The sequence below is a fragment of the Cheilinus undulatus genome, linkage group 13 (assembly GCF_018320785.1).
Source record: "Cheilinus undulatus linkage group 13, ASM1832078v1, whole genome shotgun sequence".
Taxonomy (NCBI): domain Eukaryota; kingdom Metazoa; phylum Chordata; class Actinopteri; order Labriformes; family Labridae; genus Cheilinus; species Cheilinus undulatus.
Window position 1 is genome coordinate 37090250 of NC_054877.1, and position 24584 is coordinate 37114833.

The 24584-nt window shown below is 38.8% G+C and overlaps 1 protein-coding gene across 4 annotated transcripts in view; it reads left to right on the top strand.

Moving 5' to 3' along the window:
• LOC121519834 (abl interactor 1-like) overlaps positions 1-24584 on the top strand; it is a 48156-nt gene that overhangs the window by 4701 nt on the left and 18871 nt on the right. For all 4 annotated transcript variants that reach the window (XM_041802860.1, XM_041802862.1, XM_041802861.1 and 1 more), the window contains exons 2-3: positions 8749-8916; positions 20156-20332. In XM_041802860.1, the coding sequence (XP_041658794.1) occupies positions 8749-8916; positions 20156-20332 (345 nt within the window). The remainder of the gene's footprint in view (positions 1-8748; positions 8917-20155; positions 20333-24584) is intronic.

A 24584-nucleotide genomic window follows, 5' to 3' on the forward strand; every position in this document is an offset into this window, starting at 1 on the left:
CCTTTTTTTCATGACAAAAACTAGACTAAGACTAACAAAATAGATATGTGATGACTAAAACTGGCAAAAAATAAGTTTAGTTTTCATCAAGATGACTGCAACTAGACAAAAATGTAATGTGGAAATGAAACACCACAGATACGGGGAGTTGCAGACTGACAGAAGACTTGTTCAATTCAGGTTTCCAGAGTGATGAATGTCAGTCAGGAAAAAAAAACAAACAGTTTTTTGTTGAGCTGTTCCTTAAACTGCAAGAAACACGGTAGGAAATGTGTGATGAAATAGTTGTGTTTGAAGTAGCCTATGCAATGATGAAAATATTTTGTGAGTAATTGCTGTTTGGTGGGTTTTGATCATAGATTTTACCATAGTTTTCACCTCTTCCCACACGCCATGTTTCTGATACATGATTCATGATGACTTCATTAGGACAAATAAGATGTACTACCTTTTTCTTGCATTGATTTATTGAATTAGACAAACATGCTAATGAACACTTTCATGCACAATGGACCAGACAATTTGAAGTCGGGAAAGCTTTATCTGGTTTAATTGCCACTGAAAAAAAATCACTAGTAATTAGCATACATGTGGTTATTTTATTTGAGAATCTTAGACAATGCCATACTTTATATTTAAAAATGCTTTAAGTTCTTTTTTTTTGTGCATTTTTTGAGGAGTATTATGCTTTCATCCCCTCTCTGCTGATTTCCAGATCTTTACCATGCCTCTCTCTGCTGCAGTATGGAGAATATTGGCTGGGTTATGAAGATGCATGCATGAGGCTTCTCCTGAATAATGATTTCTTTAGGGACATTAAAACATTAACTGCATGCATGTACACACAGTTTCCAAACACAGCAGGGAATCAACAGTAAGGAGGCTGAACAAGAGACCAGAGTGCTTATATTTGGATTCTATGTAGTAGCTTTAAGTTTATATTCTAAAAACAACTATTTTATTATCTCTTTGGTGTCATACTGCCATAGTAGACCCTCAATAATATCCATTTGCCTTGATCTGACATATCTACATAATCCTGTGGGGATAGCATTTAGTAATGCAGGTTTTGTATTCACATAATCAGCTGAGTAGCAAAATGTCACAAAACAATACACTGGTAGTGTAGCTCCTGATGAGTAAATCCACTCAGGAGAACAAGAATGATAGTTTTATTTTTGGTTATTGGAAATAAGGCATTTGAATAAAGCATGATAAGTTGCATAAAAGCAGCTTTGTTGGCACCTTTATGAAGGCCTTTGTGGCTTAAAATAGCATCTCTTTGGGTGATATCTATTGTAGTGTTGAAAAAATGAACACATTGCTGCTTTTGGGATACAAATTGGCCTTTTTCTGCCAAGGCTATGTGGGATCTTAGAATGAACACTGGTCTCCTTTTTGATACAGCATGTGGCTTGCCAGACCTCTTGGTACCAGTGAAAATGTCTGATTGGCAGTTGTTGGAACTGATCATTTTGTACGAGAACATTTTCTTCAGATGCTGTTGTCCTAACTGTTAGAAAAATAATAAAAAAGAAGTTTGTGTTAAAGGAAACCATCTAGGTTGTATCCATTTAGTTTCAGTTTGTTTTACTGTTGCTTCATGAGTCCATCAGTTTCTTTCACATTATTCTAGTTTGGAAATTTTAGCAACAAACACCTCTGTAATGACAAGAAGATAATTACATTGAGCCCTGAACTTCACACCAACCCTTACATCGTTTTTAGTCTTTCATCCGTCAATCAACTATCAAGCCCTCGCTGTGCCTGAACGGTCCCAGCTCTCATTGGGCTAAAAGCTCACTCAACTCACCTCTGTGCATTTTTCAAGATTGAGTGAAAGTTAGTTTGAAACAGCGTTTTCATTATGCCACCCATCAAAAATGGGCTTCAGAAGATGTCTACATTAATCAAACAGATGATGTGATGAAGACTATGTCTAATACTTTTTAGAGTCAACGGATGGCAGTCGATCGTATTCACACAGACAAACAACAAACACTCAAACTCCGGCCAGTCAAAAGCCGTGGCTGGGCCCCAGAAAGGCTCAGTGAATAGCTAGCTATGAATTAATAATAACAATGGATGTGCATCAGATCAGCAGTGTTGGTGCTATTGTTTTGGCAAACATTTTATTTCTTGCCAGACTCAGATTCAGCTGTAGAACTGGCTGAAAAAAAGATGGTTACCAAGTTATTGTTTTGGTTAATTTAGCATTACTGATAAGCTCAACAAGCTTTGGACTGTGGGAGGAAGATGGAACTATCAAAGATAACCCACACACGCTCCCGAGGACATGAAGACTAAAACCAGGGATGTTCTTGTTGTGGATTTTCTGTCTCTCTTTTTTTTTGTTTTTTTTTCCTAAATTTAGCTGTGTGATACACATGGCCCCATCCATAGGAAAGTGTAGCCTAGCTGAGTTGACACACTGGCAGGGATGCATGCGATTAGCTGGCTATAGGGATTCATTTGGACCATTAGATAGTCGACAGAATTATAAGTTGGTTAAAGTAATTCTAACATTTTTTGTCATTTCGAGCCAACAATCCCAGTCAAACACTCTGTCTAAACTGTAATGCAGCTACCTACCACTAGTAGCCCCTGTAGCTGTTCTTAATGATTACTGACTACTGCCATGATACTCTATAGGGCTGCAACAAATGATTTTTTGTTTGAATTTTAGAGCACATTCCAAGACACTGTGGGGGAAATATTGTAGATTAAATGAATGTCCAACTCCAAGCTCACTGCTGCCACTTCTAAAATTCTTCCCATACTGATACCAGTATTGGAAATACGTCTGATACTGCTTAAAGTGCAGGTATTGGTACTGGCAATACATGTGTCTATGCACCAATCTGATACCACTTAGCCATGCTAAATGTTACTGTTTAAACAGTAAGTCAATTCCTCTTAGTTGCTGAAAACATTGCATGCACAAGCTACCGTTTTCAGAGCAGCGAAGAAGAACCAAAGGACCCTCTATTTTATTTCCTCTAGCTTGGATGCTAACTGTCATATTGTTTTTTCTTTTGTGAGGATCTGGCAACCAATGGCAGGCTGTTCCGTCATCACGCCATGCTGCCTGAATACATGCACGATGGAGAGAAAGAAGGCGTGAGCCTGTGATGCCGTCCTCTGTGTTGTTACTTTAATATTAAGCAGTAAAACTCACAATAATCAGCTGAAAACAACCTTAAGGGTTAAGCTGTATATTATTTGTTGAGCCATGTCCTGGGTCAAATGTAGGACTAAAATAATTTGATAGTCTGCCACAGCCAATCGGTCAAGAAAGTCCATACCGGTATCGGCCGATAGCCAACACTCTGGTATTAGAATTGGTATCAAAAGGAAAATGGTATTGGAACATCTCTAATCACTTCTTTACTGTCACTTCTTGTAGGAGAAAATTAAACTAAGTTTCCCTCTCAGATTCCAATAAGGATCCATTTAAGGGATTCATAGTTGCAGCATGACTCTGCAACCCCATGTAGACAATGATGAACTGACTGTATCCATAGCATCTTGGAGCAGCAGCGTGGTTTAGGGATAGGGGTAGTTGTTAAGAGGCTGTGTCAGATTATCACATATAACTGAGGCAAGTAATGATAGATCCCAGCACAGTAATAAAGATGTTAACCAGCAAAGTGGAACAAAGGCTGGCAGTGCTAACACTGCTGTTGTTTGCCACAATCCGTTTACAGAATACATTCACTTGATACTTGACTTTAGATGAGGAACATCACATTTCTCATTTAAAAAGGCATGCTGGGGGTGCATGGTTAGGTCGCACCCCATATACAAGGGCAGCCTGGGTTCAAGTCCGGCCTGTGGCTCCTTTCCCTCATGTTTCCCACCCACTCCCTAATCCCTGTGTCTAACTATCCACTATCTACCTCTCTAAATAACAGTGTTAGAAAATAAATCTTATAAAAGCTGTGCCGGCTAGCATCTCCTGTGGCTAATGCACTATTTACAAGTACCTCATACAGCCCAACTTCAAAAACAGACTATCCCTATAAGACTTGTACCTTCTTTATTCTGCAGTGTGTGAAGTCAGGGGTGTTAGAGGAAAGCCTGTGAATCAACTCAATATTTCCCTGATGTTGACCCACCAAAATCCCCCTCTGGTAACTGGTATGATACCCCTCTGACTCATGCCTGTTTCATTCATGACTCATGAGGTTCATTGTATTTCACTATCAGACCTGAGGCTCAGTATGACATCCTCTCAGAAGTCTTTTTTAGGTGCTTTGTTAAGGTTGGGTCTTGTCCTTGATAAAAAAAGATGCTACAAGTGGACTCCCTAAAATCCTTTTGTAAGTTTCATGTAAAATGTTTTATCTCATAGCAGGAGGAATGAGTAAGAGAGATCCAAAATGATTAGTGTAATTAGGCAAGTGGAGCCTGACTGTGAAAGATTGTTTCTGACTCTTTTGAAGAAGCGCGATTATATCAAAAGTTTAACTCCTTTTTAAGTTTTGGTTCACACAGGTTTTAAGCTTACTTCCATTCTCATTGATGCATATGATGCTGTGATATGGATGCATTGTGCATTTAAAATCAGTCAGTTGTTAATGCCTGCGTGTTATTCTGAATATCTGTGTGTAAGACTCATAAGAATAGTAAAAATGACTCAGACAGCCCTTTTAAAGCTCAGGCCTGTTCCAGTCTCTTGGATAATGTTTAGTTAACCAGCAGTTTTTTGATTTTTTTTTTTTCACCTTGTGTTTGCCAACTCGCAGTCTAAGATCTATGTGGGTCATTCTAGCCTGCAGCCCCCACACAGCCACCAGACACCTGCGTCAGATAAAGGAGCTGCAGGTGGTTTGCAGAGAAGCAGGTGGGCAGGTGGTCCTGTTGTAAAGTGGTGTCATGGTCTGCTGGCTGTTAGCCTCCTGCTACCGCTCTCACATACCAAATTATTGTTGGGGCACTGCTGCTGTATCGAAGCTGAAGTCTGTGTGAGCCAACAGAATAAACAGGAGGAGAGATCAAAGCTTTAAAATGTAAGCACAAAATACAGTGATAAAACAGTTCAACATACAGCTACAGATTAAACTCACTATTTATAAAATCATACTTGTCTGGCTTGACTTGACTTGAATATTGATACCACTCTCATGTTTTTCCTTAAGTTAAAGCTGGAGCCCTTAAACCTTAAACGCAGCTTTGCATTTATACTAAAGCAGGAAATCCCAGTGTATGTTGGCATATTAAGTTATAATCCATAATTCTGATTTTGGTGGGAGCTTGACTTTTCTCCACTACACCCTGTTTTCTTTGTCCTCTGCCGTGCTTGTCTTTATTGGTATGTAGCTTCTAAAAGCAGCCGTATAACACACAGTATGTTTACAACCCTGATTCCAAAAAAGTTGGTGCACTATGTAATATGTAAATGTAATCGACAGGATGAAATGATTTCCAAACCTCATACACCCATATTTTATTCACAATAAAACATAAACAGCATATCAGATGTTGAAAGACACATTTTACTATTTCATGAAAAGTATAGCTCATTTTGAATTTGATGGCAGTGACACATCTCAGAAAAGTAGGGATAGAACCATGTTTACCATTGTGTAGCATCCCCTCTTCATCTAACAGTCTTCTGTAAACATCTGGGAAGTGAGGAGACCATTTGCTGGAGTTTTGGGAGAGGAATGTTGTCCCATTCATGTCTGATGTAGAATTCTAGAAGCTCAACAGTCCTGTATTTTTGGTTTAATGATGTGCCAGATGTTTTCTGTTGGTGAAAGATCTGGACTGCAGGGCAGGCCAGTTCAGCTGGACTCTTCTACTGTGAAGCCATGCTGTTGTGATCAAATTGGTTTAGCATTGTCTTGCTTAAATTTTCAATTTTTATCTTGATGGGAGTATATGTTACTCTAAAACCTCTGTATTTTTCAGCATTGATAATGCCTTTCCAGATGTGGAAGCTGCCATTGCCATTGGCACTAATGCAACCCCATACCACCAGAGATGCAGGCTTTTGAGCTATGTACTGATAACAAGCTGGATGATCTCTCTCCTCTGTAGTCCACAGGACATGACATCGGGGGTTTCCAAACAAAATTTCAAATTTCAAATTTCAAGTCCTCTGACCACAGAACAGTTTTTCATTTTGCCTCAATCATTTTAAATGAGCTTTGGGCCAGAGAAGACGGTTATGTTCCTGGATCCTGTTCACATACGGCTTTTTCTTCACATGATACAGCTTTATCTTGCATTTGTGGATGGCACAGGAAACTGTGTTGACAGACAATGATTTCTGGAAGTGTTCCAGAGCCCGTGCAGTGATTTCCAGAGAGATTTCTCTAGATTCTCTGAATATTGTGATGATATTATGTACTGTGGATAGATGATATAATATTCAAATTCTCTGCATTTTTACATTAAGGAACATTTTTTCTAAAATTGTTCCACAATTTTTAAATGCAGTTCTTTGCAGTTTGGTGAACTTCTGCCCATCGTTACTTCTGAGCGACTCTGCTTTTCTAAAATGCTCCTTTTATACCTAGTCATATTACTGACCCGTTGCCAGTTAATGCAATTAGATGTATAATGCTCCTCCAGCTGCTTTTCATAGGTACCACTTACTTTTTCAACCTTTTGTTGCCCTGTCCCTATTTTCTTTAGATGTGTTGCTGCCACAAGATTCAGAATGAGATATTTTTCATGAAATGTTTAAAATGTCTTTTTCAACATTTGATGTGTTGTTTATGTTCTATTATAAATAAATATAGGTTTATGAGATTGAAAATCGTTGCATTCTGTTTTTCTTTACATTTTACACAACACCCAAATGATTTAGAATTGGTGTTGTAGATGTAAGTTAGTTTTAAAATAGCTGACTTGTTCTGGTAGTGAGGACTTTTAAAATGCATACAAATGTTTACGTGAAAAAGGTAAGAGAGGCTGAAATGTGATATTTCAGGGTTTTTTTTTTTTTCATAAATTTGCAAAAATCCTAAAATTCTGTTTTCACATTGCTACAATGGGGTGTAGATTGATAAGAATATATATATATATATATATATAGAGAGAGAGAGAGAGAGAGAGAGAGAGAGCGAGAGAGCCAAATCAATTGACATACTTTTACCAATAGACTGATTCTCCCCAGGTGCTTGTATACTAAGACAAGCCTGGTAGTCCTATCAAATGGCCCAGTTAAGCTATATCCATAGCTGAACTCTGACATGAGTTGAGACAAGAAAGTGAATATTTGCTTTTTTTTTACTTCTACTTTGCCATTAATCAGATTCATGTTAATAGTTGAGAACTCATGTTTTTATATATTACTCATGCTTCACAATGTCTAGATAGGCCTTTCGGATTTTTTCTAGCACATCTTACAGTGTACCAAGTTCATTTTACAGTTCTGAGTGATTATATTGATGCAGCAGATTATTTGACAGCTTCTCTCTTCATTTTGAGACTATGTTTTAGACAATTGTTGAAGTGACTGGCTGATCATTTAGGAAGTTTTTTCTGACAGAAATGGATTAACTGCTGCTTTAAATTTGACACACTGTATCTGGCATTACAGATTATGGTTGTTCAAACAATCATATCATAGCACTCCTTGGATGTGTGTCTGTATCCCTTTTGTGTTTTAAAACAATACAATCTCAGTCATTTTAATGATTGATAGTGTTTACACGTACCAAAGCTGTAGATCTTCAGTCTTATTCTAACCAATAGCTGACATGACTGAGACAGAGGGAAAGAACATTGTATCAGTTGTACAAATATGTGTCATTTGTTCAGTTTAGAAAGCATGGATGAGTCCCCCAGCATGTTAAAAAAAACAAGATAATACCAAACTTTGGTTACTAAGGCCATGTTTTTTGGTTTCTGTGGTAACAAAACAAGTGTTGATGCTGTTTCAGTTTCACTTGTATTAAAATGACAATATCTGGCACGTTGACAGCCCTATGACAGATAAACAACATAGGCTATAGTTAAATTGTAATTATGCAGATTCTAGCATAAAATAAGCTCAAATGATTTGTGTTTATTTCTTCATTACAAATTAAGCAATTAGGGATGTTTTGTGTTGAAGCAAACATAGTGTTTACCAACATGTGGTAATTTGTCAGTGCTGACATTTGTTATGCTTTAATAGGAATTTTTCAATGGAAAGAGAAAATAATTCAGAATGAAAATAAATACTACTATACTGTCCTTGTTTTTCCATAAGACTGACAGTCCCCTGTTGGAGAGCTTTTCTGTGCAGCCTTATTGTTCTTGTTTTGTTTCCAAACTATAAATATGCTCATTCAGTCCCTTCGCTATTTAAAGGCATCCAGAAACAGATGGTTTGCACAGCCTGTTGGGAGATTTGGGATCCTATGAAATGTCTTGGCATTCCAGCTCACAGGGCTCAGCTCCCACCATGCACCTGTCCCACGTTGTCTGTCGAAGTTATTCGGAAGTTATGTTGTTCACTTTAAGCCCGCTCCATAAAGTCGTCCCTTCTGATAACCATTCACACCTGTCCACTGGCCTACAGATCTTAGCACGGCTTTGCAGTTTAGAGACAAAGGAGCATGAACGCTCCTGTCAAAAGTAGTTCACCCGCCGCTCACACTACTGAGAGGAGAGAAAACAATGCAGCATTTCCTCTCCAGTGTTCTGCAGATTACCTTACTTCCTTCTGTCGACTTCTCCATTTCTCCCACCCACACATCCTTCCACTGATTTCTGAGTTGTATTTTCTTTCCCTCTCTCTCTCCGTAGGCCCAAGACAAGAAGAAGGCCCTGGAGGAGACCAAGGCCTACACCACCCAGTCTCTGGCCAGTGTGGCCTACCAGATCAATGCCTTAGCAAACAATGTGCTGCAGCTGCTGGACATCCAGGCGTCACAGCTACGACGCATGGAGTCCTCCATTAACCACATCTCCCAGGTAATTTCAACATACATACCTAGAAGATTCACAGAGCTTAGGTGCCACCAATCCTTCTGATTAATAAAGAGGATTTACATTTTGAAAAATGATATATTGTACTACAGCATAAATGAACAAGAATTCGTGTTTTGTTTCTGAGAAGGATTGTTATTCAGGTTAGAAATGAAATGTGGTTATCACAGCCTAACTTTACAATTGCCCACAGTTTTGCTGACCTCCATGGGCCCTCAGGTTGGCTGGGCCCCTGAAAGCTCTCCCCTTTATCACCCCTTATGGGTTGCTTAGCTAGAGAATAGGAGGCTCGTCTATTTCTTCCCTCTGCCAAATTAGACAGGAAAATTATTAATGAAGGCCAATATTTATCTTATTTTAGCAGATTTGTGTGTCCACAATGGTAAAATGTGGTTGAAACCATTAGCAGAACTGGAGTCATGCTAAACATCCAGCACACGCAGTCTTGTTTGAAAGTTTTACAGAGATGCAGAAAGATAATGAGGGATGGATACAGAGACAAACAGATCACCAAAAGCAACCACAGATTATATGGGCTACTATATCTATAAAGACAGTAAAAAATACATGCAACGCTGTGAGAAACAGCACATAAATGACAATCTGATAACAAGCAATGAAACAGATAATGATAACTGTAACAGTTGCAGTCAGCAGATATCAAATATTGGCATTAAAAATACATAGTAAGTACATAGTCATGATAATATGGGGAAAACTGATGGTTAAATCCAGCCAAGTGTTACCTCTCTGCCATCGTCCACTAAAATGACATATGGTTTACCATCTGCCTGAATCCATATGAACACAGTGCTGAACAGACGATGACACAGATGTTGCTAAATCTTGCTAAATGTGCTATGTAATTGGTGACGCCAATTTTGTCATAAGTTTAACAACCGGTAGGAAAATTTCCTCACTGTGGCATCGCAACATAACAGATGTTTCACTTAAAAAGAACACCTGGTTGCTAACAGGTCACAACCCATTTGCTGTAAGGCTTTTATTGTGAAACATTATTGGGATGCTCAGTAAGTGTCTGTGGCATAGATCATGTAGCTTTTGAAAACATTTTATTTTGGTATAGATAAACTGAGAGCAGAAGAGTGACAAGTCTGACATGGTCTGATTTGTGTTAATCATATAATGACAGGTTCATAAACTCCTGCTCTGTATTCCTTTAGAAATAGGAATTATTATTATCATTTGATCAGGGTGTGACAAAAACACCTGCTGGTGTAAAACTGTGTCATGATGTCAGTGTACACAATGACCCAGTCACACACTATACAGACAGACAGATATGATGGCATGGGGGGCACGAATCACGCTGGAGCTGCCAAACCTCCACAGCCCCTCTGCAGCCCCTCTTGCTTCATCAGCAGTCCTCTCTCTATCTCTCTGTGTCATGCAGCCGCCCTGCCTGTCAGCTAGTGAATGTCCCCGGCCGTCCCCTCCCTGTGTGCTTCATTAAGCCTGTCAGGGATGAAGTGAAATCCTGACGCCAGCTCTTTTGCCTGGTTAGCATATTCAGCTTCCACTTTACTCCACAGGCTGTGAGATGGAGGAGAGTTGGGTGCAGGCTGTTGAAGATCTACTACAGTCTGCTATCAGTCCTAAAGACATTGACATTGGGGGCTTTAATCCCCCTCATCCCTTTGAAGTTCTTCACTTACAGTAGCTCTAAGGGACATTGTAACTAGATGTGGTTGATTTGCATTCACTAAGTCCACTATCTGTATTTTTGCTGAAACAGCACACACAAAACATTGCAAGAGCAACAACAGGGAGGTTTTTAACTCAGTTGCCTTCTAGTTTACATTGATGGTTATGTTTTTTAGACAGAGGTGGAGGCAGAGGTTTCCTCCTAAGTAAAACAAACTGGCTAGGTGGATGCCTAAAGGTGGTAATACATTAGAGACTTGGAACTGGATCTACAGTGCTGCAAAAAAGAATTTTCTGATCAGATTTTGCATTTTTTTCCACACCTGAATGTTTTAGATCATCAAATAAAAATTGCACTGAAGTGCATGAGAAAATTTTGATTTTCATTTTTTAAGAATTAGATTTTCCAAAAATATGGTCAGTAATTTTTTTGCCCAGCTCCAGATTATGGTAATATGAAAACAGACCAACAGAAGAGATAGGATGGAGGAGACACAACTGTGCCTAATGTGAAAATACGCTATAGCAGTTCTTTAAAATCAGTCTTAAGACTTTATTTGAATCTTTGTCTTGGCCAAGACTTTGTATCCTAGTGGGTGTTTTCCTGGCAAATGGAAGCTAAATAAAAACATGCTGATTAAATCCGTCTTCCTTGAAATCTATTCATGTCAGGCCCAGACCCAGTGCATCTAGAAACACTGATAAATGAACAACAGGTAAAACATGACACTAATGGAGGCTGATATAGTAGTTTGGTGCTGTGCCGACCTGAAAAACACATTACTGAACTGTCGGAGCATCACATTGATCAGCCAAATCTGATTCGACTGACAAAATTAATAGTTGGCTGCAGCCCTGCCTGTACCCACACAGGTGTGAACTACTGATAGCAGCCCAACTGAAGAGTCTAGTCACGAAGATCACTTAGCTGTAGGTGGTAGTGTTTGGCTTTAACAGTCAATCAAATGGAGAGACTTGCTTAAAGCAACATTAAAACATTATCAGTGGTCAAATTTCATTTAAATGCACCAGTGATGCTTGTATGCACAATGTTAGAAAAAGAGTGAAAATAGAAAACTGATAGCAGTCATCATTAATTATTAACCCTTTTTATTTCTGTTGCATGTTAAAGTGTCTGCCATGAAAAAGGTATCTGTGCCCCATACCTTCATCAAGATATGTTAGTGCAGAGTGCTGATTTAGCTCAATCAGCAGAGCAGACACTCTGGTGGGAACAGAGGCCACAGTCCTTGTCACACTGGTCCCAGGCTGGACTCCTCATACTGATGCTGATGTCCTATCTACAAGGGAAAAAGCCCCCCAATTGATCTCAAAAATAAAAGAATAAAATAAAAATGCAATTGTGGAATGGATATCAGAAGAAAATGGATAACCAATTTAAAATAGTTTTTTTTGTTCCAGCATTTGATTAAAACCCCTTTTGTGATAAAGGCAAGACAATTTTATTTATAGTAAAGAGCAGCAGTAATACATAATGACACTCTAAGTGCTTTACACAGATAAAAAAAGAGCATTAAGAACACCATTAGACAAAAATAGGACATTAAAACACAAAAATGAATTTGAATACAAGCTTTTAAACTATTAATTTAACTTTGATCACCTCTAAACTGTTTAATGCAAACTTTACTTTTGCTTGGGCCTAAGTCTTTTTCTCTTCATGATGTTTTATAACATACAAATTGTTAGAAATACCCTTTTAAGTCAATTCATTTGCTGCACTCTTATTTTGTGAGAAAAGGAAACTCAATATCAGTGTTTTTTTTCTTTAAATTCAAATTGTTTTAAAGAGGATAGGAACTGAATTTTTTTTGTCTTTTGCAGCCAATAAACCAACATGAAATTTATCATCTCATTAGCTAATCACTAAGTGTATGTCATAAAGGCTTTACAAGGGCTATAGGCATTAGGATGAGGCGGTATTAATTTTTTAATACCCCCAATCCTTCACCAAATTTTGCCAGGGTATAGGGGGTACAGTAGGTGTTTAAAAACCACACTATACAGGCACTTGCCGACATGCACACACAAGCACAGCAAACAGAGTGCACGCTTTTACAGGAACCTAATAGTTCCATCCCAAAGGGGGTTCCCAGACAAGACAGGATATAATAATAATAATAATAACTTTATTTATATAGCAATTTTAAAAACAGTTGTTTACAAAGTGCTTTACATACAGCAAGAGCAAAAACTCAGCGAAAAATTAATATCAGTAATCAGAGCAGAATGGGAGCTCTGTAAAATCAAACAAGAAGGGAAGAACATAATGTGGACATAGGAGGAAAAATAAGGAAGGAAAAATAGGAAAAATAACAAAAATGAAAATGACAAGTAGATCTTGAATGAGAGATACAGTAGAAGATTGTAAAATCTAAAATATTATGGCGTCAGTGAAAAGCAATAATTCCTATAATAATATTCCGAAAGATATGGTAGGATGTGGGAGGAGGAGAGAGTTAAATACATATATTCAAACAAACACCCAAGCAAATACATGAAGATAATGACGACATCACATCAGTGGGGATAAAACAAAGATAAGATTCAAGACAGAAATGTAGTAGAGATGAGAACAGATAAGTAAAATTTAGGTAGGTAAACACAAGATAAAGAAGAAAATGAACATGAGAAGAGTATAAAATTATAAAAAGAATAAGAAGAGGAGTGTAAATAAAAGAGAAGTAATGAAATAGATAAATAGTTAGAAGGGACATCACATAAAAGCAAGTCTATAAAAGTGAGTTTTAAGGAGTGATTTAAAAGATGTCACCGAATCTGCCAGTCTTATCTCCTCGGGCAGGTCGTTCCAAAGTCCTGTCTCCTTCAGATTTCAGCCTCGACTTTGGAACAACCAGGAAGCCCCCACCCGAGGATCTAAGGCTGCACAGTGGCTCATAGGGGGTCAGCATTTCAGATATGTAGCCTGGTGCTAGACCCATACGAGCTTTAAAAGTGATCAGTAAAATCTTAAAATCAATTCTAAAAGTAACAGGTAGCCAGTGGAGGGAAGCAAGGATAGGGGTGATGTGACGTTTTCTGTTAAAACCAGTTAAAAGCCTAGCTGCTGTGTTCTGGAGCAGTTGGAGGAGGGAGAGTGATTTATTCGTAATACCGGAAAGGAGTGAGTTGCAGTAGTCCGGACAAGAGAAGATGAATGAATGGATAACTTTTTCAAGGTCAGCAGGGGGCAGTATGAATTTAATTCTGGAGATGGATCTGATTTGGATGAAGCAGGACTAGACTATTTTCTTGATGTGTGGTTCGAAATTGAGGTTTGAATCAAAAGTAACTCCTAAATTTTTTGCAGTTGGTGTGATGATGGAGGAGAGTGGACCAAAAAAACTACTAATCAGGCTGGTGTTTGGATTTGGGTGATTGAGGAGTATGATTTCTGACTTTGATTCATCTAACTGTAAAAAGTTTTGTGCCATCCAACATTTCATATCTTTGAGACAGTTAAAAACAGCAACTAGGCTAGTAAAATCACCAGGTCTCAGCGAAACATATATCTGTGTGTCATCGGCATAAAAATGGAAGGGCAGATTATGATTCTGAATGATAATATTTAAAGGAAGCATATAAATACAAAATAAAAGTGGGCCTAAAATAGAACCTTGCGGTACACCACAGGTAATAGGAGAGGTAATCTCCTATTACTATCCTAATATGTAATCCCTCCAGCGCATTCTGGCCATTCCAGCTGGATGTTCTCAGAATATCTCCACACGGAGGCACCGAGGAGGCACCCTGATCAGATACCTTAACCACAAACACTGGCTTCTTGTATTGTGAAGGAGCACAGGCTCAACTCCTAGTTCCCCCCCGGTTGTCTGAATTCCTCACCCTATGAGGCTGAGACCAGCCACCTTCCAGAGAAAACTACTTTCAGCAGCTTATATCCGGGACATCATTTTTTCGTCATTACCCAGAGTTCATGATCATAGGTGAGGGTTGGGAGGTAGATCAACCAATAAATGGAGAGCTTTGCTTTTTGGCTCAGCTCCCTCTTCACCACAACAGTCCGGCACAATGCCCGAAGTACTGCTGCACCAATCCACCTGTCAATCTCACACTCCCTTTTGAACAAGACCTCATGATACTTGAACTCCTTCACTTGGAGCAGAGACTCACTCCCCATCCTGAGAGACCATTCAACCGTTTTCCAGCAGAGAACCATGACCTCCGATTTGGGTGTGCTTATTCTCATCTTGATCACTTCGTACTTATCTGCAAACTGTCCCAGCGTCTGCTGGAGGTTCCCTGCTGAGGAAGCCAACAGAACCACATCATTTGCAAAAAGCAGAGACAGAATTCTGAGGTCCCGAATCAGAAACCCTCCTGCCCCCAGCTGCATCTTGAGATCCTGTCCATGAAAATCCCAAACAGAATCAGAGACAAGGGGCAACTTTGGCAGAGGCCAACACACACCGGAAACATGTCTGACACTTAGCTGGGAATGCACGTACAACTCTCTCTCTTTGGTTATACAGAGACCTGATGGCTTGCTGCAACGGGACCCCTTATTCCCTCAATACCCCCCACATGACCCCCGCTCCCTCAATAAGTCCTGCAACAGTAAAGAGCTGGTCCACTGTGCCAGGACAAAATCTACATTGTTCCTTCTGAAACCTAATAGATGTATGTTCAAATTGCATGTATGAAACAGCAAGGGGCTTCATCATGTTGTTAAAGTAGCTCAATCATAGCAGATATCTCATTCACAGATGGGCTGGAATCACCAGAAAATCATTCGGAAAGTTGCTGGTAATTCACTTCGGCATAGATCTGTACAGGTACAGCATGTCTTCAGGGCTAAATTGATTATTCTGTCAGGGACATGCCCAAGAAATTAAATTTTCACTTGCTTTTGTGGTTGCCAAGTATTTTTCTGGCAGAGATAGTGCAAATTGTCTTGGCTTGAAAGAGTTAAAATGGGATTATAGGGGGAGAAGGTAGCCAAACATTGCTGCCAAATCCAAGCCCCATCTCTGCAGGATTAAACAGCCTGCTGCAGAGGAGGCTGTCACAAAATTATACAAGAAGCGCTGGCTGCTAAATGGAAAACAACAGCATGTTGTATCAAAGTGGAGCTGTTGCAGACTATTTCTCCCATGTGAGTGTTATAAGTTCATTTGTGCTTTTGAGTCTGTTGTGATCCAAAACATTACAAACCTCCCCATGAGATTTTTACAGCTCTTTTCCATTTCCTCAAGTCCTGCTGTCTGCCATTTTACCCTCTGATTCATCTGTTCCTTTTCTCGCTGATGATCATAGATGGCCCACACATGGTTGTTTTGGTTACAGTTGGGTTACATCTTCTTAAATCAAGCAGAAGTATAAAACTATATCTGAGTATCATTTCAAAAATTGATAAAGGCACAAATATGGACACTTTTGGATTTGAATGTTTACTCCAGGCATTTATTTCCACTGTGTTGATCTTGTTACCAGGCTGTTTATGAGATCACTGCTGTATGAAGTCACACATCTGCTCACACGCCTTTGAATCTCAACGCAGACTACATCACTGCTACCTCCTGCCAATTATAGTTCAACAAGGGTGGAAAAAAATGCTCGACATTACTGCAGAGACTAATCACTGCCGAAATGCAGATGTTTTTGGGAGAAACTACTAAATATGTTCAGCAGTCAAACTACAGCTGCTCCATCTGCTCTGTGAAACACACAGCAGAGGATGAACAGACAGCCAGATGTTTAATAATGAGATTACACAGAAAATGAGATTGAGAGCATGCAGGAAGGGCAGACAGAGGTCTGTTGTCAGTGATTAGCTCACAGCTATTATGTCTAGATGTTTCACTCTGATAGTTTTAAATTCAGTGGTGTGCATGAAGAGGAAATGTAAAAATGAAGGCGACATGGTCCGCTTATCATCTGCTTTAGATGTGTGCCAGGCTTGTTGCAGTCCTGCTTCAGTTTTACCTCACTGTTAAGAGGAAATTTGGATTGTTTTGTACAAAGTTGTCAAGGGAGTTTGTTATGATAACGATAACATTAATAATAATAAAATAACAACAATAAGGATTTCAATACAGCAGCAAATTAAACAGAAGTCCTATTGGCAACTTTCTGTTGACTGTTTTCTAAGGCTTTTCTCCTCTTTAGACTAGTTGGTTAAACAAAATTTAAATGAGCGTTTAGCTGAATATGGAAATAGACACTTAGGGACATCCTTAGGTTGTATGTAAGCTGAGAGCGTAACTACTGCTTTACAGCTTCTGGATTGGCAAACTCTATTCCACGAAAAAAGAAACAGATACTACTAAAAGAGCAGCGCACCTGCCCAGAAACAGAAAGTTGTATACCTTGCACACCGTAATGGAAATCATCCAAAAGAGGACAGTTTAGATATCAATGCTTATATTCTGGGCTGATTTATAATCCATATTTTGCAGTATGCACTCACAGATCAGTGTTAGTCTCACTTTTAATCACACCAAATCCTCAGACTTTTTTTTTACTGTTGTCTGACATTATCATATTGTTGTCCCCTTCTTCTTTTACCCTGTCAACTTCTTTGACCAGGTAGATTCCGTTAATGCGACCCTAATTCATGTCATAAACACGACTGTGAAGAGTCATGAAGTAGTGAGTAAAGTCATCAGGAAAACCACTTAAGTGGTTTGTATTTTTAAATGAAATTGTTGATATCCAGCTCAAGTAATTCAAAGAGCATATCAGACAAATCAGTACAATAATATGTATAATACCACATCAATATTAAGTTCCAATTAAAAAAAAGTTTCTCTAGTCTTGTATACAGGTTATGACTATCTTTTCCATCTCAAACAGCCTGTGCTGCTCACTTTTGTTGTTTTCAGTTTCTCAGATCGACACTCCACCTCTGCTCGCCTATCACTGGCAGGAAATAGGCGGCGTCTTTATTTCTTACTTCCCAGCTGAACTTGGGCGTGTCACCTCAGTTTCCTTTCCTAAAAATAGAGCCCAGTGTACATGTCACATACAGCAAGTAGACTACATGTCAGGCACAGAGTTTAAGGAGGGAGTGGCAGTCACAGGTCAACATCACAGCACCCATCAGACTATAAACCTCTCAGTCGAGATCTTCACCTCCAGTGCCACACGAGAGAGATGCAGCAGTGAAGGAGCTGACAGGCTGACAGGATGAGATGTCTAGGTGGTGACTCAATGGTGACCTTGTTGCTGTTCACTCACATACCTGCCTAGGAGACTTACCCACGTATGAATGCACGCTCACACACTTAAATGCTGCGTTTTCATTTCTGATAAGTCTCCTTCACACTCTAGTAAGCACTAATTCAGGCAGAGATACAGTCACAGGTTCATGTACGTCTCACACACACCCACACACGTCAGCGTTCCTCTCCCAAGTGTGAGCTCATATTCCTGAGATGAAGCCATACATCCTCCCCCATATTCCTCCACATTACATTCACCTCTCCTCCCCATCATCCCTCACTCCTTCTAGTGTCATCTATCATTCATAAACTGGAGGCCGGTACGTACTGCGCCTGCTGTGAATGGCTGCTGTGAGTAATGATGACTGTAATCGCAGTGGAAATGGAGGTCACTGTTATTTTTCAATCAGTTGTGGTGTGTGGGGTTAAAGGGGGGCTTCGTCAAATAGACCCCAGGGTGTAGGCCAATGGAGCAGAAGAGTGGGTCAGCAGGAGTTCAATGGAGCCCGAGGGAGAAAAAACACGGTGGCCTGTCTAACTGAGAAATGTGATTACACGATTTTTGTCATCTGTCTTATTTCACTTCTTTGTTTCATTGCTAGGTTTTAATGTTTTGAGGGGTTTTATTTTGAAAGGTTTCTCATCTTGATTGATTGAGCTTAAAGAAAATGGTAGAACTGTATGCATTTTGCTCCATCCTATTCAAGCTACCAAATTTTCAAACAGTTATTTATGTTTGATACCACATTTTGAAACAATCTACATTAATTACATGATTGATCATATCAAAAAGTTCCAAATCTTTTAAAAACTGAAATCTTAATCATTTTTCACTAGAAAGTGCAACAAGCGTTAGAGGGAGGCTATTGTCTAAATTGTTGAAAAATAAACTACTAATAAATTTGTGTAGTTTAAACAGTTTGCAGAAGTTAGCGCTGTAATTTTGGCTAATTAGAAACAAGAATTCACCCAGTATTGGGTGCTAGGACTTCTAATTTTGTTGCAGTGGTATTTAAACAGATATTGATATTGTTTGACATCCACTAGAATCATATCAAAGTTTAACATTCTGGTATTGTGACTATATATATAAATATATAGTCACGATATACAGTGCATATTCATTCTTTATTTTATTTTATTTTTTTGTAATTTTGAAATAAAGGATAATGAAATTATTGTTAGGAATGCAAAGTATTACTGATATGATAAATACTGGTATTGGCAGATATGACAATTTCTGCTTGTGTGTACAGCCAGTACGTCAGCTGTACATTTCAGCAGTAGAAATCATATATCGGCTGTTAATATCAATAAAATATAAAAGCATACAATCAGGTATAAGTGGTTGCCAAGGATGCTACACGCTCAAGGAGGCCCACTGTGAGCCCTGAACATTTTGAATTAAACCCCAAATGTAAAACAACCACCAGATTGTCAGCTTATTCTGAGATAATCAGCCTTTTGTCATCAACCATCATTTGAAAACTGAACACTTCTTGCAGAAATTCCATGATAAATTTCCTCTAGGGCTGGAAGATTTGTGAATGTAATCTAATTGTGATTTTTTTTCTCCCAATATTGCAATTGCAATTTAATATGCAATTATTTTTATGTTCCTCATCTAATGTGTTGTTCAACAAACACAAGCAATGAGTTATTCTTTATTATAACCAGCACAATATTAAATAAATTAAACTAGGGATAAACAATAAAAAAGACAATCTATTTGCAATTTTGGCTCACACAATTTAAGCCTGATAAAAATTTGTATATAGAAGAGGACGATCATTTCTTTTCCATTCTTGTTTTGAATAAGAAAAGCATATATATAGAAGAAAAGTAGGATTTTTGGTAAAAAAAAAAAAAAGAAAAAAAAAACAACAAAACAAATGTATGCATAATGTGTAGAGCATAAAAATCTCTGCTGCAAGAGAAAATTGTATCAAACTGGCATTTTGACACATTTCAGGTTAAAGAAATATTGCACTGTCTGCGATTTGAAAATTGCAGAAGGCCATATTGCTATTTAATCTAAATTGTGTAATTGCCCAGCCCTAATCCCCACCTGGTTTGAGAAGGGAGATGATAAGCCCAAGTTTTCTTTAATGTGAAACAGATCGAGTATTTGTCAGGCTTATTTTAAAAGTGAATTACTATGGTGGGTATTGGACACGTCTTTTAGTCAAATATAATCCAACATCTGTAGAACAGGGGCAATCAGAAATTATTTAAATCATAATAATCAATCTAAAACAAAGGCAACTCTTGAGAATAGACCAGAAAATTTTAAGAACCTGAAAGTCTTTTCTATCCCACTGCTCGCTAACTTCCTTAATTTCTCTGTTCTGCAGACTGTGGATATTCATAAGGAGAAAGTGGCTCGTCGAGAGATCGGCATCCTGACCACAAATAAAAACACCTCCCGCACTCACAAGATCATCGCCCCTGGGAACATGGAGCGGCCTGTGCGCTACATCCGAAAGCCAATCGACTACACGCTGCTGGATGATGTGGGGCATGGTGTCAAAGTAAGAAAGTCTTTTAAGAATTACTTATTTAACTTAAAAAGAAACAGGGAAGCACATTTTTTTCATATCAGAATGTTTTTCTTCTCTTACCAAACTGTTGCAGCTAAATCCCAAAGATATTACCGTAATATATCGAGCTGATTTCCAGAGGTAGTCAGTCTTGTTTGACAGAAAATCATGTACTTAGTGGAGTTCACATCTGGCGCCCTATTGTGAAGGAAGTGTCTGCTTTCAGAATTCACTCACACATACTTCAAGAAAATCAATACACTGGGGCTTTTAGTTATTTAAGCACAAACACATGTAGCACTCCAAGATGAAGATGAGTCAGGAGACGGATGGCTAAAAAATCTCTAACAGATCCCTTTTGTTCATGCATAGTAACAAGTTTCTTAACTTAAAGTTGATTTTTAAAAAGTGTGCATTCATATGCCCATGTGCATCCAGAGTGAGAGCATGAGAGAGACATTTTGGCCAAGTGCTACTCACACCATCACATCTCATATTGAACAGTGGAAAAATATTCTTTCAACCCCTTTTCCGGCTCTTTCTTTCATTTTTTATTCCCCCTCCACATGAGCCTTCTGCCGTCTCCTGTCTTCGTCTTTGCCTGACACACACCGTTTTGTGCATTGATTGCTGGTGTCACACACATTTCCGCACCGCGTTTGATTCGGCCTCTTCATCCCTGTCTGTCTCTGTTGAGATAGCGACTGTCTGCTGATTTTCAAACATCCGCTGATTCAAATTCAAAACGCTGCTGTTTCCTCCTCCGAGAGCTGGCTCACACCGAGACAGATTTTGGCACGGCTCGTGATGCAAATGAAGCATCATTCATGGACGCTGCAAATGATGGAGCTCTGTAGAAATCAGCGCAGATTAGGGAGGATGATGTGGAAAAATATGTGTGCAACCTTTTTTCATAGTCAAGTCTGAGGTTGTCGAATTTTTTCTACATTTGTTAGGGATTAAAAGCCAGAAGCTGGTAAGACTGTACAATTTCACCACTATTGCAATACAAGCATATGCAATGAACACATTACAAAGATCTAAAAAAATGATTTTGGGGGAACAAGCAATACTTTTTCATTCAGTTTATGTGCATCTTCTCAATTTAATGGAGGCTTGAGTATTTCAACAGTGCTCATATTCTGTTTTATGACTGTCAGATCAAGGTAGCTATCAGCTGCCCTTGGATTAATTGATGCTAAATTAGTGATGAAAAAAGTTTTTAGATTTTGGATTTAGGTCAACGATATCGCAGACAGCCATAGCTAAAGCTCATACATTTGCTTTAATATTAGTATATACAGTATATTACACTTCATATCCTTGTCACAATATTGAACAATATTATCACACATCACAATGCACATTTTCTGATATCCTGCAGGCACAGAGTAAAAACATCTGAAGGAATAAAAAAGGCCTGCCAAAGGATTAGATTTTCAATCTCAATCACTGAATTCTGATAGTTTGCCACAGTGGGTCAATGGATTTGCATTTTAGAACGTTTTTTTTAAGTGTGTGTTGGCAATGTGAAGCTTTTTTGATGTGGGAATTAGATTAGCACAATGAGAAATGTTTCAAACTTTCATAATTTTTACTAAGATCAGTGCTACAATGCTACAACAGTGTGTTCTGAAAGTGTGACCTGTCAGTGATATTCTGTGAAACACAACATTTGACACTTACAGTTTGTGCATGTACAAAATGACTCACTGAAGTCTGACGATCCCTCTTTAATGTGAAAACATTTGCAGTATTCAGGAGTTACATTTTTTTCTCTGTGTGAATTGTCAAATTAATGTGAGCTAAGAGATTCCCTCATGAAATTGTTTTTTTTTTTGTTCTGCTTTCACTGTAATTAGTACTGTCTTAAGCTACAGGTTCTTTACTTCCTGTTCAGAGGAAAACCTGCCTTTATCTTTAAAGACATAAGGAAATAACATTACAACATTAGGTTTACCACAAAAAATTTAACTTGCCACGAATGGGAAAAAAATGAAAATATGCAAAGAAAATGTAAAAAAAAAAAAAAAGTGGTTAGAGGGTTTAGATAGCTTTTGATTCATTAACACAACTGTCTAAGAGTGTTTTTAAGTAAAATTATGCTTTCAACGGAGAAAAATTGTCTGTGTATTTGTCACTGTGAGAGCAAGGACAGTGCTATGGTGAAGACCGCTACCTCACTATGACACTTCAACTGGGGTGCTTAATAAAAACATCTGACTTAATTTCAGGCATTAATAGTATTAAATCATGATTAAAGTGTTAGCACTGGCATACCTTCTTAGGCTAACCTTGCAAAGCAGATGGATACACCCATTTCTTTGTTTTTCACTGGCGAATCTTGCAAAGCTCCCATCTGAACTGTCTTGGCCTGGTTAGAAAGTGACAGGACCAATCAGGGACGAGGGGCAGTACTTTTAGGCGCAACAGAGTCATGACATAAACAAGCAGCAGCAAGAGCTGGTGCAGTTATGGAGGGAGAGATTAGCGTGGATGCTGCTAAAGCGCCAGTTTTATCAGGACTTAACGACATTTCTTTGTTGAAAGAAGAACGAAGCACAACAGTGAGTTGTTTTCTTCTCAAAAACAACAAAAGTTGAGTACTTACATGTCTATAGTCACCATGTTTCGCGTTATTCCTCAGTAGCTGCGCATGCGCAGTTTGATAGCGGCTACGTCAAGTGTTTTGTTGCTCTGATTGGCCCGTAGGGATGTGACAGAATGTTCACCCAATCATTTGCTGAGTTTTTTCAAAACCGGGGTGGTTGGGTGGTTTACTACACCCTCGTGTAAACTCACACATTATACCAAGAACAATAAGAATTGTTATATCGGAGTCAGTTGGCATTACAGGGGTGAGCGTGGCTGATTGAACTCACACTGATGATAGCTACCATACAAAGACCCATCCTGATACAATTCTAAAAAGAAATAAATTTCTCTTGTTTTGAAAACTGAAAATTTTAATTAATGTAAGAACTCAACTATAAATGTGTAGTCATAGTTTTATTTAATACAGACATTTCAGTGTACATTTCTTTAAATTGTAGCTTTAATCCTCTGTATCTAGCCCTTTTTAAACATGTTGAATTGATTTGGTATAGCTTTCTGCATTTTTTCATAACACAATCCATACTGTGGGTAAGAAAAGATAGCACAATGGTAGGTTTTCAGTATCATTAAGCCCCAATGCCTAAGATTTCCATTTTTATTGCCATGGTACTGAATAGGGGGTATTGTTTGATTTTTGCTTGAATCTCGTCAAGTTTAAAATTCTGGTATTATAACAACCCAATTCAAGTCTACCTACAGAGGAGAAACAGTTGCTTATGCTGCAGCCCTTTAGAGAGCATGACATGAATGTGTAAATAATGACTCATTTAGGGGGCTTAGTCTAGTTCAATCAAATTTTGTTATAGTAATACAGGTTAGATTTCTTTAGGAAGAAGAAAACCTCTAGGGATTCAAGAGTCTGGCTACCGGTTCATTCTAAATTCTCTCTGATTTCTGTCTGGCTTTGTGAGCGTGTAGTTGTTTTTGTCCATGGATGTGCACTTGTCTGGCTCTGTGCAGGATGAAAATGCATATCACATACAGTATTTCCCTCCCAGAACTCATCTCTCCCTCACATGAGCCTGTGAATAATTCAGAAGGACTGGAATCATTTCAAACTCGCTGCTTCAGCAGACACAACATGCAAAAATACAACATTCTTGGAGATCTTTTACAGCATGTTTATTTGCTTTTTTGTGATCACGGGGTGTTTATGCTTTGTGAAAACTGCAGCTCACTGTAGTTTGTCCTCCCAGCCCATTTGCGCCCAGCTGTAACATACTCCCTTTAGCATCTAAGGCGTGATCATCACCCGTCTGCCATTCATGCACATAACCAGGGGAACTCACCCAAGCAAAGATGTGAAGTCAGACTGGAGCATGGAAAGCCCCATTCACACATTTACGGATGACCAAGCTCACCCCTCCACCATTACAGCCTTTTATTGGCATTACTGGCCGTAACCAGGGTGACATAGTTTCAGCCCCTCCGACAGTCTGGACACCTCACTGCTCTTATTTATGACCTTGCTGTGCTTTACTGCCCTGTTTAATGTTGTGTTAGTGCAACACTTAAAACGTCAGCACACACGCATGGAGCTCAGGCACTGCTCATTATTTCTGCTGTGTGTGCCAATTTATGTGATTCTCTCTCTGATTACACTCTGTAACACAAGTCTAGACACAGA